Consider the following 15,685-nt stretch of genomic DNA (forward strand, 5'->3'; position numbering starts at 1 on the left):
GGACGTTAATGTGGGCGTGGCAAACTTTTTTTTGGGTCAATCGATAGGTTTTGATAAGAACAATACATTTCAGTTAACATTTTTATTCTAGCATCAAAACTGTAGGGGCCACAGTTTTGGCGGCTTGCGGGCGTTAGAGTGGGCGTGGCACTCTGCTGAAACAAACTTGCTCTGCGTAAGAAGCTTAAAAAAAAGAAAAAAACTTTTCCTGATAATTTTATTAACTTAATGATGGGGCTTATTGAGCTATCATTTTCATAATATTGGCAAAAAATGAAAGTCGACTTGGCCTTAATCAAGTAAAATGGAAAAATCTGCTAATTGGGACGATACAAGTATATTCTAAAGCAATAACTTTACTTTTAAAATGGACTCATGTAGCTCTCAATCGAGTCTGTTCCCAAGGAAATATCTCCATTTGTTTTTTTTATTGAATTAAGTACCGGTCGCGAACGTACGATTATTCCATGTGGTTTTATTGACAGTTAATTGAACATTTTTTCGCTTTCTTTGAATTTTTATCTTCTTAATAGATTGCAATAAAGAGATTCGGTAGAAAATGGGTAAACATATCATATGATTTCCTTTCGAAATATTTAAACATACAAATTTCTTTAAAAGTAGATAAAAGTGAAAATAAAAAATTTTTTTCAGTTTTCAGGGAAAATTTTTTGAACAAAACAAATAAAACATGCTTTGGTTCCACTGTATTATGAAAACATTGAGATTTATCTATGAAAATACGCAAAAACAAGGAAGAACTCTATAGTCGAGTACCTCGACTATCAGATACCCGTTACTCAGCTATATGGAGATATGCAAGCAGCAAAGCGAGATTAAAATGCGCCACCTACCGGCGGTATACAGATTTAAGCGTTATGGGCGTTAGAGTGGGCGTGGCAAATTTTTTTTTGGATCAATCGATAGGTATCGACGAGACCAATACATTTCAGTTAAAATTTTTTTTCTAGCATGAAAATTGTGGGCGTCACAGGTTTTCGCGGTTTGTGGGCGTTAAAGTAGGCGTGGCAAACATTTTTTTGGGTCAATCGATAGGTATTGATGAGAACAATACATTTCAGTTAAAATTTTTATTCTAGCATCAAAACTGTAGGAGCCACAGTTTTGGGCGGATTGTGGGCGTTAGAGTGGGCGTGGCACTGTGCCGAAACAAACTTGCGCTGCGTAAAAAGCTCAGGAATCTGCACGATCTCAGCGTTCATCCGGGCGGACAGACAGACGGACAGACGGACAGACGGACATGGCTAGATCGACTCGGCTAGTGATCCTGATCAAGAATATATATACTTTGTGGGGTCGGAAACGCTTCCTTCTGCCTGTTACATACTTTCCGACGAATCTAGGATACCCTTTTACTCTACGAGTAACGGGTATAAAAATACGATGATTATGAAGGTTTGTGTTTTCGGTCCTGGTTTACCATTTGGCGGATATGCCCATTTGTCAGTTGGTCCAAATTTTGTCTACCGAACAAATTTTTTAAAAGCTCAAACACGGGCAGGTACTCGCCCACAATCTGTTGCTTGTGCCAAGTAATAATTTGAGTTTCTTTATTAAAGTTTGGAAGCGGCGGGCAAACATATAATTCTCCCGATCTGGCTATGTTCACACCACTGGTGTGAGTATGGGTTCTATCCAATGTTGTTGTTGTTGCATAATTTTCTGTGCAAATTCTTGCTGTTGAGCCAATAATGTTTCCAAATAAACTTAAATGTCCATCATTGCTTGTCCTTTTTTCGATCACTGAAGCTGTTGTCTACCGAAACGAAATATGCCATGAAATTTTAAGGCATTTTTCCTTTTTTCTCTTTACACCAAAATTTTTTGTGTTCCGATTGAAAAAATACGATAGATCGGATTGACGTTTAATGTCCAACTGATTTTTTTCGGCTCTGTTACTTCTATATTCTCGTATGTTAGTGCGTACATATTAAAAGAGGATATCGATAAAGTAGGTGACAGATGGCCAAGATTTCGTTATTACAATACATATCAAACAATTACTATGCTTATGTTAACAGTTTCATGATTTCTTAAAAGCGTGAAATAAAGTTTGCTCCTGGTATATGCGTTCTCAGCTGACAAAGATGCCGACCGGTGGGAAAAGGTGTGAGCGAATATTAAACCAGTTTTTATACCCTTGCAGACGGTATAATGATTTCAGTCAGAAGTTTGCAACGCAGTGAAGGAGACGTTTCCGACCCCATAAAGTATATACATTCTTGATCAGCATCACTAGACGATTCGACCTAGCCATGTCCGTCTGTTCGTCTGTCCGTCCGCTTCTACGCAAACTAGTCTCTCAGTTTTAAAGCTATCGGGCTGAAACTTTCCCAAAAGTCTTATATATTTTGCAGGTAGTATATAAGTCGGAACCAGCCGGATCGGACAACTATATCTTATGGCTCCCATAGGAATAATCGGGAAAAAAATGTTAAAAAAGTATGTCTTTGGTGTTTTTCATCATATAACCTCCTTCGCTTGGAAATAACGTTTTATAATTAATTTTGAGCTTCGACTTACATTTTATCAAAATCGGACAACTATATCATATAACTGCCTTAGGAACGATCGGAATATTGGTGGGAAAATAACATGAAACAAATTTTAGCTTCGGTGTTTTCTAACATATAACCTCCTACGCTTGGGAATAACATTTTTCAATAAGTTCTGAATTTCGTATTTAATTTTATCAAAATCGGACGACTATATCATATAGCTGCCATAGGAGCGATCGTAAAATTGGTGGGAATATTATATGAAACAAATTATAGCTTCTGTGTTTTTTAACATAAAACCTCCTACGCTTGGAAATTAAATTTTTTAATTAGTTCTGAATTTCGAATTTAATTTTATCATAACCGGACGACTATATCACATAGGTGTCATAGGAACTTCCTTCCTTTTTAATTGGTTAAAAATTATATCTTCGGTGTTTTTTTTTTTAATATTTACTTATTTTTTTGGGTTTATCATTCTTTTAATATTTCAGAGCTTGGAAAAACTAAAAAAAATCGGACGATTTTATCTCTTTAAATGCCATTGGATTGATCGGAAAATTAATGTCAAAATAATACAAAGACCGTTATATTTCTTTTATTTACGGTAGGAAATTAAAATGGAACATTATCTTTATATTTCTGTAATTAGTTTTTAGATATCATAAAATCGGAAAGCTCTGTACATTCCATGCTCCACCGGTAACGACCTGCATCGGTAGGGAATTTTAAAAATATTTAAAATCATATCTTGTGAGTTAACTTATTATAAAACAAGTTAAGGGACCAAAAATGATAATACATTTTATTTATCAAACGATTCTTAAACCTCAGGAAAAAATTATTTACCCAAAATCATTTATTTTATTCAACCCTTAAATTCCCGTCAGGACTTTAAAATTTATGATTTTCACCTTTCTGTCAATATTTTATTTCAATACCATCAATATAAAACTGATCGCAACAGAGACACATAGCATAATAAATTTTAAAACGCAAATTAGTAAGCCAGCAAGCTAGATAAAACAACCCAATTCTACATAAAAAACAAGAAAGGAAGCTGACGTCGGAAAGACGAAGTTTCTATACCCACATAGGTCGTTACCTAGAGCGCTTCGTCCTTTTTTTATTTATTCCAAATTTTTAAAGATTAAAAGAATGACATTAAAAAACACAGAACTGTGACCTTGGATACTATAAGAGCTGCAATACTGGGACCAGGCATGCAAATTCTAGAGATTCCTGCGCAGCGCAAGTTTGTTTCGTCAGTGTGCCACGAACACTCTAACGCCCACAAGCCTCTGAAAAAACTACAGTTTTGATGCTTGAATAAAAATTTTAACTGAAATGTATTGTTTTCGTCAATACCTATCGATTAACACAAAAAAAGTTTGCCACACCCACTCTAGCGCCCACAAACCACCCAAAACTGTGACGCCCATAATATTTATGCTAAAGGGTGGCCCACGAAAGATTTGCGTTTTAAATCGGTTTATGGACGTTAATCACATGACCACCAACTTTGTACTCTACACTTTCATCCGTTAAATTTATATCAAATAATTCTCTTTCCACCAGATTTATTTCCGGCTCAATATAATTTCTTTCCGTAACTTTTACTTTGTCTCTGATTTTACTAAACATTTGTTTAATTGTTTCCCTGCTGTCGCTAATTTCATCACTAACATCGCCTAACATTTTACTTTTATCTTTAACATTACTAACAACCTCGCTAACTATTTGCTTTTCATCACTAACATCATCATTAACAATCTGCTTTTCATCACTAACATCATCACTAACTATCTGCTTTTCATCACTAACATCACTAACTATCTGCTTTTCATCACTAACATTATCAACATCAGAAGGTTTCTCAATATTCTCAACCGTCACCATTTTCAAGATGTCAAGGTTTAAATTTAAATTACAAGCATCCATAAAATCTCGACCCAGGATTACATCATGACTCATAGATTCGTTTGCCACAATAACTAAATTAAAATGTATTTTATCTAAATTTTTCATAACATAACATAATACTTTTCCATACGTTTTCCTCAAACCGTAATATAAACTTAAAACTGGTGATTTTGAAATGTTTTTGGGTACTTTGGATATTTTGATAAATGAAATCGGACTTCCTGTATCTATGAGGCATTCTGCAATTAACCTGGTATTTGATTCGTTTGCAAACTTAATTTCAACATATCTTACTTAATTATTTTCGCCCTCGTTCTTGTTTTTATTCTTCAAGCATTTCGCAATAAAATGTCCCCTCTTACCGCACGCATAGCTCGATCCTTTCTCCGGCTTCGACTTCCTGCACTCGTACGCCCAATGCCCTCTTGCATTGCAATTGAAACTGCGAGTCTTCTTGCTGTTCTTGGGGTCCGTTGATGTCATCGGCCTGCCAACTCCATATGACTTTGGCAAGCTCACATCCGCAAATGCTCTCTTAATGTGACCAATATCAAGAAAGCATTGAATATGCGCCTGATTACGTAGCCATTGATTAGGAATACCTTCGATGATGCAGCTCAACATTTCATCTGCATCAATATTAATGCCTTGAGTAAGCATTATCTTGTCGTCGACATAACACCCGAAAGTTTCGCTTTGTTTCCATTTGCGACCTTCGAATTTGCGTCTTATCTCCAACTTCGATGATTTTCCGCCAAACGTTGAGATCAGCTCTGCAGTCAAGCCATCCAACGGTAGCAACACGCGGTCTGAATTTGCGTGCAGCCACTCATAAGCTTTTCCTTTAATTTTGCTCACCATTAGCATTTTCTCATATTTTCCACCTGTTCCATAAATCTTCGCGATATTATGCATTTGAGTGGTCCATTTGCAGGCGACTCGCCAGCAAACTCGCTCAACACCTGTGTTGCCATACTCAACGAGACTTCGATGTTCTCGTTAAAATTTTCCACCACCGCAACGTTGCCGTTTTTCACTTTACGTTCACTGCTTTTTGCGTTCCTAGAATTCTCTCCAGCCTGGTTGTGCATGTCGTCTTCTGTATAGTTTTCGTTCCGTTTGTCTCTAATTCTGAGAACGCTGCCAACAACTCCGTCTTCTTTGTCGTAACTCTGGATGCCGCCGTCTTTGCCGTTACTTTTGTCGCCGTCTTCTTCGTCGTCACTCTGGATGCCGACGTCTTTGCCGTTACTTTTGTCGCCGTCTTCTTTCTGTATAGTTCCGCCGTCATCTTCGAAATTCTCGTCGCCGCTGTCTTCGCCTCTATTATTTTCGTCGTCTTTGCCTCCTTTTTGTCTCGCCATTTCTTCAAACTGTCCACGAATTTCCTTCGGTATATTATTTAATCGCAAGATCAATTGTCTCTTTGTTCCGGTTCAATATACTCAACCACCTTCTTAATTGTTCAATCGACGCGTTGTTTAAATCCATTTTTATTTTCTTTTGTACAAACGTTTTAATTAATTGGCTCGTGATCGGCCCACTTCTGATTTTGTAGGGGTATAATATATATTCCCCTGAAGTTAAACACCAACACAAATATATGTACTTCTAGTCTTTTCTTTTATTTTATAATTTGGTCTGTTCAGGATCACGGTCGGCGTTCAACTGCCCTCGCTCTCAGCTCACGATCCGCATCAACCCCCGAATCATTGGGAATGTGTGAGAGCGATAAGAGAGATAGAGAACAGTGAGCGGCCTCGTACAACAACAACAACTTATTCTTAGAACGTACAAGAATGATCTAGAAGGAATACAACAACACATACATACATACATACTACTACGTAGCAATCCTGCTACACAACTAAACTATTAGAACTACTAACATGCAGCATCCTACCAGATATCCTTTATTTGTATATTATATACGATTGCAATTCCTCCATGTTTACAAGTGACCAGAGTTACCCTCTAACTTTTAGTCGAGAAAAGCGACAACTGTGGTTTTCAGCAATTAAACAAAATTTTCAACAGCCCCGAGGCTGTAAAATTGCTGAAATTTCTGACAGTTGAGATCAGCTGATTAACAGCTGATCAAAATTCAACAATTCAGCAATTCAAAAGTTAAGGGAAAATATAAATGAATCGCGTAGAAGTATCTTCTAAGTCACTTCCGGACGATAGAAAGACGATAGTAGCCATTTTACAAAAACAAAAAGGTTCGGGATTGCGAAGAAGTAACTTCTGAGACACTTCTGCGCGATAGAAAGAAGATAGTACACATTTTACAAAAACAAAAAGGGTCGTGATAGCGAAGAACTAACTTCTGAGACACATCTGAGCGATAGAAAGGCGATAGTACACATTTTACAAAAACAAAATTAGTGGATAATAACAAGCCATAAAAAGAGTTTGCGGTATTTTTCCGTTACCCCTTTTTTTCTGAAAATTTTGTTGGTCTTCCTTTTGACCCACGCTATTATTTTTCGCCCGAGCGTCATTTCGTTGCGCGATTTGTCTGTGGACAGTGCGGTTTTGTATCAAATTTGTGCGTTCTAAAAATATAGCTTTGTTTTTTTCTAAATGTTTTTAATTGCATAACATATTTAAATGTCCCCCTCAACAAAGGGTGCGAAATTACGTTCTTATCGTGAGGTGTACGATTATTTAAAGCTACTTACGGACGAGCTAGCTGTGGACATTACTTGGTGTGTAACTGCGGAGAAACCCAGCATCCAACGATTCTCATCATATTTCATTGTAAAAGGTAATGTCTTCCAGTTTATTTTTACTTTGACTGAACAAAAAACAATTTTTGTTTCTGTTTCTTTTAGAAATGGTTATTAATAAATTTCTTATGTCGACGGAGCTGGACCTAAATAACATTGTTCAGCTAAATTTCCTACATGCCAGGACCGTGTATTCAAGTGGACAATGCCTTTATACAAAAAATAAATGCAAAATATTGAAAGTATAATAAACAAGGAAGAACGCTATAGTCGAGTACCTCGACTATGAGATACCCGTTAATCAGCTAAAGGGACCAAAGGGAAATAGAGATATGCAAGCAGCAAAGCGAGAGTAAAAGACGCCACCTACCGGCGGTAGACAAATTTAGGCGTTATGGGCGTAAGAGTGGGCGTGGCACATTGCTGAAACATACTTGCGCTCCGTAAAAAGCTCAGGAATCTGCACGCCAAATCTTAATAGCCTAGCTCTCATAGTTTCCGAGATCTCAGCGTTCATCCGGACAGACGGACAGACGGACATGGCTAGATCGACTCGGCTAGTGATCCTGATCAAGAATATATATACTTTATGGGGTCGGAAACGCTTCCTTCTGCCTGTTACATACTTTCCGACGAGTCTAGTATACCCTTTTACTCTACCAGTAAAACTAACAAAACTAACTAACTAAAAACTAACAAAATTTTGAAATTGAACTTGCGCGACCAGCAACTCAAGATTTTTGGTCGAACAATAAAAACATTCACCAACGACAGGTAACAAAGTGTCACTGATCGTTTTAAATTTAAATGGAAAACAATTAATGAAACATCTAGTTAAAGGTATTAAGTTCATTAAAAGGTGGACCGAAGATATACTCACAAGTAAAACATGAAGAACACTAAAAAAACAAAAAAAATTCAATACGCACAATGTAGTAAAACTTTTTGTTGGGTCAATTGATAGGTTTGACGAGACTAATACATTCAGCTACATTTTTTATTCTAGCATCAAAACTGTAAGAGCCAGAGTTTTGGGCGGTTTGTGGGCGTTAGAGTGGGCGTGGCACTCTGCTTCATGAGCTGCGCAAGAAGCTCAGGAATCTTCATGCCAAATCCCAGTTGCCTAGCTTTTATAGTTTCCGAAATCTCAGAGTTCATACGGACAGACGGACATGGCTAGATCGACTTGGCTAGTGATAAACTTTATTAATACATATGTATACTTTTTGGGGTCGAAAACGCTTCCTTCTGCCTGTTACATACTTTCCGACGACCTAGTATACCCTTTTACTCTACGAGTAACGGGTATAATAATTATGCTAAGAAAATGGTCAAAAGGAAGACCAGAGAAATTTTCCGAAAGAAAGGGGTAACGGAAAATTACCGCGACCTCCTTTTATCGAGTGTCTTTTCCCACTTATTTTGTTTTTGTAAAATGTGTACTATCGTCTTTATATCGCGCAGAAGTGTCTCAGAAGTTACTTCTTTGCGATCTCGACCCTTTTTGGTTTTGTAAAATGTGTACTATCGCCTTTCTATCGTCCGGAAGTGACTTAGAAGTTACTTCTACGCGATACTTGTATATTTTGTTTTTGTAAAATGTGTACTATAAGCTTTCTATCGCGCAGAAGTGTCTCAGAAGTTACTTCTTCGCGATCCCGACCCTTTTTGGTTTTGTAAAATGTGTACTATCGTCTTTCTATCGTCCGGAAGTGACTTAGAAGTTACTTCTTCGCGATACTTGCATATTTTGTTTTTGTAAAATGTGTACTGTCGTCTTTCTATCGCTCAGATGTGTCTCAGAAGTTAGTTCTTCGCTATCACGACCCTTTTTGTTTTTGTAAAATGTGTACTATCTTCTTTCTATCGCGCAGAAGTGTCTCAGAAGTTACTTCTTTGCGATCCCGACCCTTTTTGTTTTTGTAAAATGGCTACTATCGTCTTTCTATCGTCCGGAAGTGACTTAGAAGTTACTTCTACGCGATTCATGTATATTTTGTTTTTGTAAAATGTGTACTATCGTCTTTCTATCGCGAAGAAGTTACTAAGAAGTGACTTCTGGATGACAGGCGATAGAAAAATCGCCCTTTTGCTTGCAGGGCAGGATACAACCTCCCCAATAGTATCATTTCTGTTGCAGATAGTACATAAGTCGAAACGAGCCGGATCGGACAACTATATCCTATAGCTCCCATCGGATTAGTAAATAAGTACTTTTAAAACAAGAAAATCCGCTATAGTTGATGGCCGCGACTATTTGATACGAGTTACTCAGCTAAAGAGAGTGCTGATTGAGTGCAGCTGATTTGCTGCATGTGTGTTCAATCTCGATTGAATGTGAAAAATATTCTGGGTATTCCCTTAACTGTTGAATTGCTGAATTGTTGAACTTTGATCAGCTGTTAATCAGCTGTTCTATACAAAGTCAACTGTCAGAAATTTCAGCAATTTTACAGCCTCGGGGTTGTTGAAAATTTTGTTTACTTGCTGAAAACCACAGTTGTCGCTTTTCTCGACTAAAAGTTAGAGGGTAACTCTGGTCACTTGTAAACATGGAGGAATTGCAATCGTATATAATATACAAATAAAGGATATCTGGTAGGATGCTGCATGTTAGCAGTTCTAATAGTTTAATTTTTTTGGCTTATTCTCCGCATTTTCCTTAATTTTAAACATAATCTTTGGTAAACACAGCAATTTGATAATCTGACAAACAGCAGACTTCTTAAAATAAAAAATTCAACAGGGAACTTTTAGGGTTGTTCCCTTTATTGCTAAAATTGTCTGTTCAATTTTCAACAATTCAGCAATTCAACAGTTTAGGGAATACTCTGAGTGATTGTTATTCGGGCATAACTTTATAATGAATAAACCGATCTCCATATTTTTTAGCATGTAGATTAGTATAATAATAATAAGGACAAACTCTCATTTAAGTGTATAAGTTAACACGGTCACCCAGCAACAAGAAAGTTTCCAGACGGAAATAATCCAAGGCCAGCGTCACCTGCGGACATTGCACAACGACGGTGCTATGGTCAGCACAATCAGCGGGCAATGCACTGCGACGGAAGTAGCGGCTGCCCAACTCAATGCACGAGGCGCGCTTACATTTTAAGAATTTATGTACTTAGCAGTTAGTCGAATTTTGGAAATAAATCGTGACGGTAATCGCCGCGCGAAAACAAAGTCGTCTCACATACTTAATTTATACAAGATATTAAAAATGTACGAGTCCTAGAGCTATGGTCGAATGTGGGCGTTAAAGTGGGCGTGGAGGGTAAAAATCCCCATTTTAATAAAAAACCAAGATGGCCACTCAGACAGGATCCAGTCCAGCCAATGGACGTCGATAGTTCATCTCGTTTTAGACAAGCAACTCAGAATCAACAAAGTACAATCAGTGGCAGACCAATCAACCAAATATTCAACCCAACGCTTACAGTTGCCATGGGCTGGCACATAAAAGACCCACTAATAGTAGCGCGAGGTACACGGGACCGAAACAGCAAAGAATAAACCATATGGCGTTAAGCAATAACCAATCTAACGAAAACAATGACGAGTACCCTACAGTAGCCGAAGAGCAAGTAGAAGACATAGATAATGACCTCGTAGAAAATGACGAAATAAATTTTTTAGGCATGACTCCCTGCTCCCGTTTATAGAAAGGGATATCGCAGGGAGAAAAATTAAACTTTTGAGAGACACGGGGGCTTCCAAAAATTACATCAAACCTATGAAAGAGTTAAAAAACGTTATTTTCGTAAATAAGCCATTTTCCTTCCTTCCTTCTGCCTGTTACATACTTTTCGACGAATCTAGTATACCCTTTTACTCTACCAGTAACGGGTAGAAATATGTTTTCATTTAAGATTTTCCAATTGGGAAAGACTCTTCTAGGTATCTTCTACAAACATATGTAAAGTCACTTTTGAGTGACTTCCATAGGTGACTACGGCGACACTTGCAGAAGTTACTTCGGCGATGTCGCATTCGGATCGCGGAAGTGACTCCCGTCGGGAAGAAATGTGCCACTTCGGCGGCACTTCTCAGAGTCACTTCGGCGACACTTCCAGGAGTGACTTCGGCGACACTTCCAGAAGTAGCGCAGAAGTGACTTCAAGAAGTGTCGCCGAAGTGGCTCAATTGTTCCCGAAGGGAGTCACTTCCGCGATCCGAATACGTTATCGCGGACGATCGTTTTTATCTTCTAGAAGTCACTTAATATTGCCTTCCGCGATAGAAAATGCTTGCAGGGTGACAGCTTTAAACTGAGAGATTAGTTTACGTAGAAACGGACAGACGGACATACAGTATATACCATTAATATTCGGTTTTTTTTTCAACTTCAAACGCGAATAAAATGTATAAGACTATGGAGATACATTTTTTATTTTTGGTATATACGAGCTTTTAATATAACCTTTTCATAAATATATATATTATAATACTTTATTTGGTATTTAAAAAAAAAAAACACACATGAACCGTTACTTTAATATTCGCTATTTTTCGAAAGTCGTATAAAAAAAAAGCCCTGTGGATACTTCAAATGGCCAAAAATTGGTGCAATTAATGTGGTACCCCGAAAAGCCTAAATCTGACCGACAATTGTTGACACCAAACAAACCGCAAACATTAAGTTTTAGCCACGAATTTAAAATGTCCTTCAGTTGCATATAGAGGGCAAGACTTACAAGGAAACTGCAGATATCCTGGAAATTAAGCCAAATACGGTCGTTGACATGCTCCGGAGATTCAAGAATGAAGGAAGAGTGGAGTCAATAAAGCAGAAAGGACAACCCAAAAAATTCGCGAGGGAGCTGAAATAGTCCGAAGGATCAAGAAAAATCCTATCCTATCAATGTTCATATCTACGGTTTTTTGAAGTTTGTGGGCGGTTTGTGGGCGTTAAAGTGGGAGTGGCACACCTTTTTTTTGGTTAATCGTTGGGTATTGCTGAGAACAATACATTTCAGTTAAAATTTTTATTCTAGCATTAAAACTGTAGGAGCCGCAGTTTTGGGCGGTTTGTGCGCGTTAGAGTGGGCGTGGCACAGCTGAAACAAACTTGCGCTGCGTAGGAAGCTCAGGAATCTGCATGCCAAGTCTAATAGCCTAGCTTTAATAGTTTTCGAGATCTCAGCGTTCATCCGGATGGACGGACAGACGGACATGGCTAGATCGACTCGTCTACTGATCCTGATCAAGAATACGTATATACATATACATATATATGGGGTCGGAAACGCTTCCTTCTGCCTGTTACATACTTTCCGACGTATCTAGTATACTCCTATTAATCTACGAGTAACGGGTATAAAAATAAGGGTACAACGGCAGAGTCGCTCGAAAGAAGCCTTTGCTGGCTGACCGCAACCGGAAACTGAGGGGAAATTTCTCCAAGGAGTACGCCAAAGAGGACCAAAGCTGGTGGGACGATGTCATTTTCTTGGATGAGAGCAAGTTTAACCTTTTCGGCAGTGATAGCAAGACTATGGTTTGGAGGAAACCCAATACCGAGCTCCGGGACCAAAACCTAAGACAAAGAGTAAAACACGGCGGAGGCAGTGTTATGATTTTGGGATGCATTTCCACAAAAGGAGTGAAAAATCTAGTGTTTATAGATGGTATAATGAACCGGGACCAGTACTTTAAAATTTTACAAGAAAATTATAAAAAGTCTGCAGAAAAAATGGGCATTGGCAACACCTTTAAGTTGTATCAGGACAGCGACCCGAAGCACAAGGCCCATAAAGTAAGATCCTAGTTGTTGTACAACTGTGCAAAAGTCTTGGAAACGCCTCCCCAATCACCTGATCTGAATCCAATTGAGAATTTCTGGAGTGAGTCGGACCGCCGTGTTCTCAAAACGCCTATATCGTCCATATCGGCCTTAAAGGAACAGCATCAGAAGAGTTGCCTAAAATTGGGTGGGAATACACCAAAAAAATTTAAGCCAATATGCCAAAAAGATTAAATGATACCCTAAAAAATAATGGCTATCATACCAAAAATTAAATTAGGTGTTATTTCCTAGAAAAAATTATTTTTTTTTGTAGTTTTAAAGAAAAAACCGAATATTAAAGTAACGAAAATTGTTGAGTTTTTTGTTTATGTATGTTTTTATTTTTTTTAATATAACCATAGGATATATACCTTGATGAATTGGTAATAAAAAAAATTTTAATTTTTTTATTTTAACATTAATGGGAACCACTGTAGCTCTAGATCGAATCTTCTAGTAATGCTGATCAAAATTATATATGTACTTTAATGGGTCGGAAATGTCTCCTTCAGTGCGTTGCAAACATCTGACTGAAATCATTATACCCTCTGCAAGGGTATAAAAAGAAGATGTCTTTAGTCGTCCGACAAGTTCTGCAGTTAAGCAACTAGACTCCCAGCCTTTAGGTCATTGTTATAGCATGCTAATCCGATGCAACATTGTTCCTTTTTGCAGTATTACAGACAAAGTTACCGATTCAGAAGCGTTTTCGAACGTATAAAGTATATAATTCTTGATCAGGATCATGCCGTCTGTCCGTCCGTCCGTATGAACCCTGTGATCTATAAAAGCAAGAAAGTTGCGTTTAACCAGCTAACTAGAGCTTATTGCGCAGCGCAAGTTCACTTTAGCAGGATGCACACCCACTCTAACGCCCACAAACGACCATGACACTAGAACCTGTCAAGAGTCCACATATTTGAAGATTTTTTAAAAGTGAAAATTCAAATGGATTTTATTAATTAATATCTATATACATGATAATGTTATTTTAAAGGTATGACTGAGTAAACATATTTTAACATGGTACGGTGGAGGGCGGTACCTCTAGGTACCGTAGCTTTGACTTAGTCAGTAATACCGCTACCGTTAGGGAGTACTAGGTGCCGTGACGAAATGCCTTTGCATTTTATTTATTGTACATTTGAAACAGAGTATCGGATACCTGCTAGTCTACACACGTTTCTTGTTTTGGATTGGATTTGATATTGTTCTTAAACTATTAAACCTGTCCTTAGCTTGGGGAATGTGCGTACTGTTCAAAGTAAGCGGGGGCACCATTCTCTCTTAAAAGTAAACTAGTCTGATAGCCACTTCTCGACTACCACCAAATGATCTGCATTTCGAGCGACTCAGGATTTCGGTGTCGTCAGAAAATGTGGACGTAACTAGCCTTTCGTTTGTAGGAACATCTGCTTAACAGAATATCTGATAAACAGAGTAGGGCCCAGTGCGCTACCTTGCGGAACTCCAGATTCAACGTAATACTGGTTGGATGTTGTTGCACTGCGTCTCACCGCGAAGACTGCATAATGCCTTCAAGCTACACTCGGTCAAACCTTTTGGACTCATCGAGAAATGTCGCACTACAATATTCCCTATGTCCAAAGGCTGTACGAATTTCGAAAGTTATCCGGTTGACTTGCTTGATAGTTCCGTGCCTTTCCCAGAACCCAAACTTATGTGCCGGGACTACGTTGTGAGCTCTTAGATTTGGTGTGACGCGCGTAAGAAAGCATTTTTCTAATAATTTGGACAGGCGCGATAATAAACTTATTGCTCCGTACGATGAGGGAATTATGTGGACTTTCCCAGCCTTCGGTATCATTATGACAACAGATTTTTTCCATATTTTTGGGATCGTTTTGTGATACCGTTAAATAGTTTGCATATACAATTCATTGCACAACTTGGATGTTAAATTATAATTTTAGGGGATATTAAAAACCCTCTTTTTTGGTTTCAGTTGCTTTCTAATGACATTTACGATTTTACGCATTTTTGTGGCGTTTGGCTCTGTCTTCATAGCTGCGGGTCCAAGTACCCGAGGAGTTTCTAATCGGAGTGACTGTTTCTATCGATTAGATTTCTTGGGATGTTCTTTGTCACAGCAAAGTCAGCTAAGTCCGGACCTCTGGGATCAGCTGGCTAGTGTGTATGGCTGCCAGGGGAGACATATTCGAGTTTATTGGTCAAGTTTATGATTGCTTTATGGAGTGGCGTTCCCTGACTACATATTTTATAGATGACATTGTAAGTTTATACAAAAACTCTGGTGAAAATGGTTTTTTATGCGTTCCCTGGCTAAGATTGCGGTTTCGCCCTGGGCTATACCATCCGGATGATCTGTCGAATGCGAAGTGTATCCCCTTCCTTGGAAGTTGTTTTTTTTATTTAAATAAACTTTATTTCTAAACAACAATTAAGAAACCTCTTAATTGGCTCCCAAATGGATATTCGAGCCTACGATAATTAACTAATTATAGATAAAAGCCAACAACAACTGGAGTATCCAGAGACAACCACAACTGGAGCTGCCAGAGACAACAACACCAGCAGCGGCTACTTTTAACCTCAACTATAGTTTTTTTTTTATTTTTCATAGAATTAAGTACTAATACATAAGAACCAATTTACCATTTATATATTTTAGCAACTTTTCCTTAAGCGCTATTAATAAATTGTAAGTATAGCGCCCATTTGTACAAAGAGTATTAATG

General features: G+C 38.0%; 1 protein-coding gene across 1 annotated transcript in view; it reads right to left on the reverse strand.

Moving 5' to 3' along the window:
- Positions 1-6,086, reverse strand: part of LOC118879556 (high mobility group nucleosome-binding domain-containing protein 5-like) — a 53,645-nt gene extending 47,559 nt beyond the window's left edge. Inside the window, exon 1 of the mRNA XM_070998967.1 lies at positions 4,805-6,086. Within this exon, the coding sequence (XP_070855068.1) occupies positions 5,303-5,806 (504 nt within the window). The 5' untranslated portion in view covers positions 5,807-6,086 and the 3' untranslated portion in view covers positions 4,805-5,302. The remainder of the gene's footprint in view (positions 1-4,804) is intronic.
- Positions 6,087-15,685: the final 9,599 nt, after the last annotated feature.

The sequence above is a fragment of the Drosophila suzukii genome, unplaced genomic scaffold (genome assembly GCF_043229965.1).
Source record: "Drosophila suzukii unplaced genomic scaffold, CBGP_Dsuzu_IsoJpt1.0 scf_18, whole genome shotgun sequence".
Taxonomy (NCBI): Eukaryota; Metazoa; Arthropoda; class Insecta; order Diptera; family Drosophilidae; genus Drosophila; species Drosophila suzukii.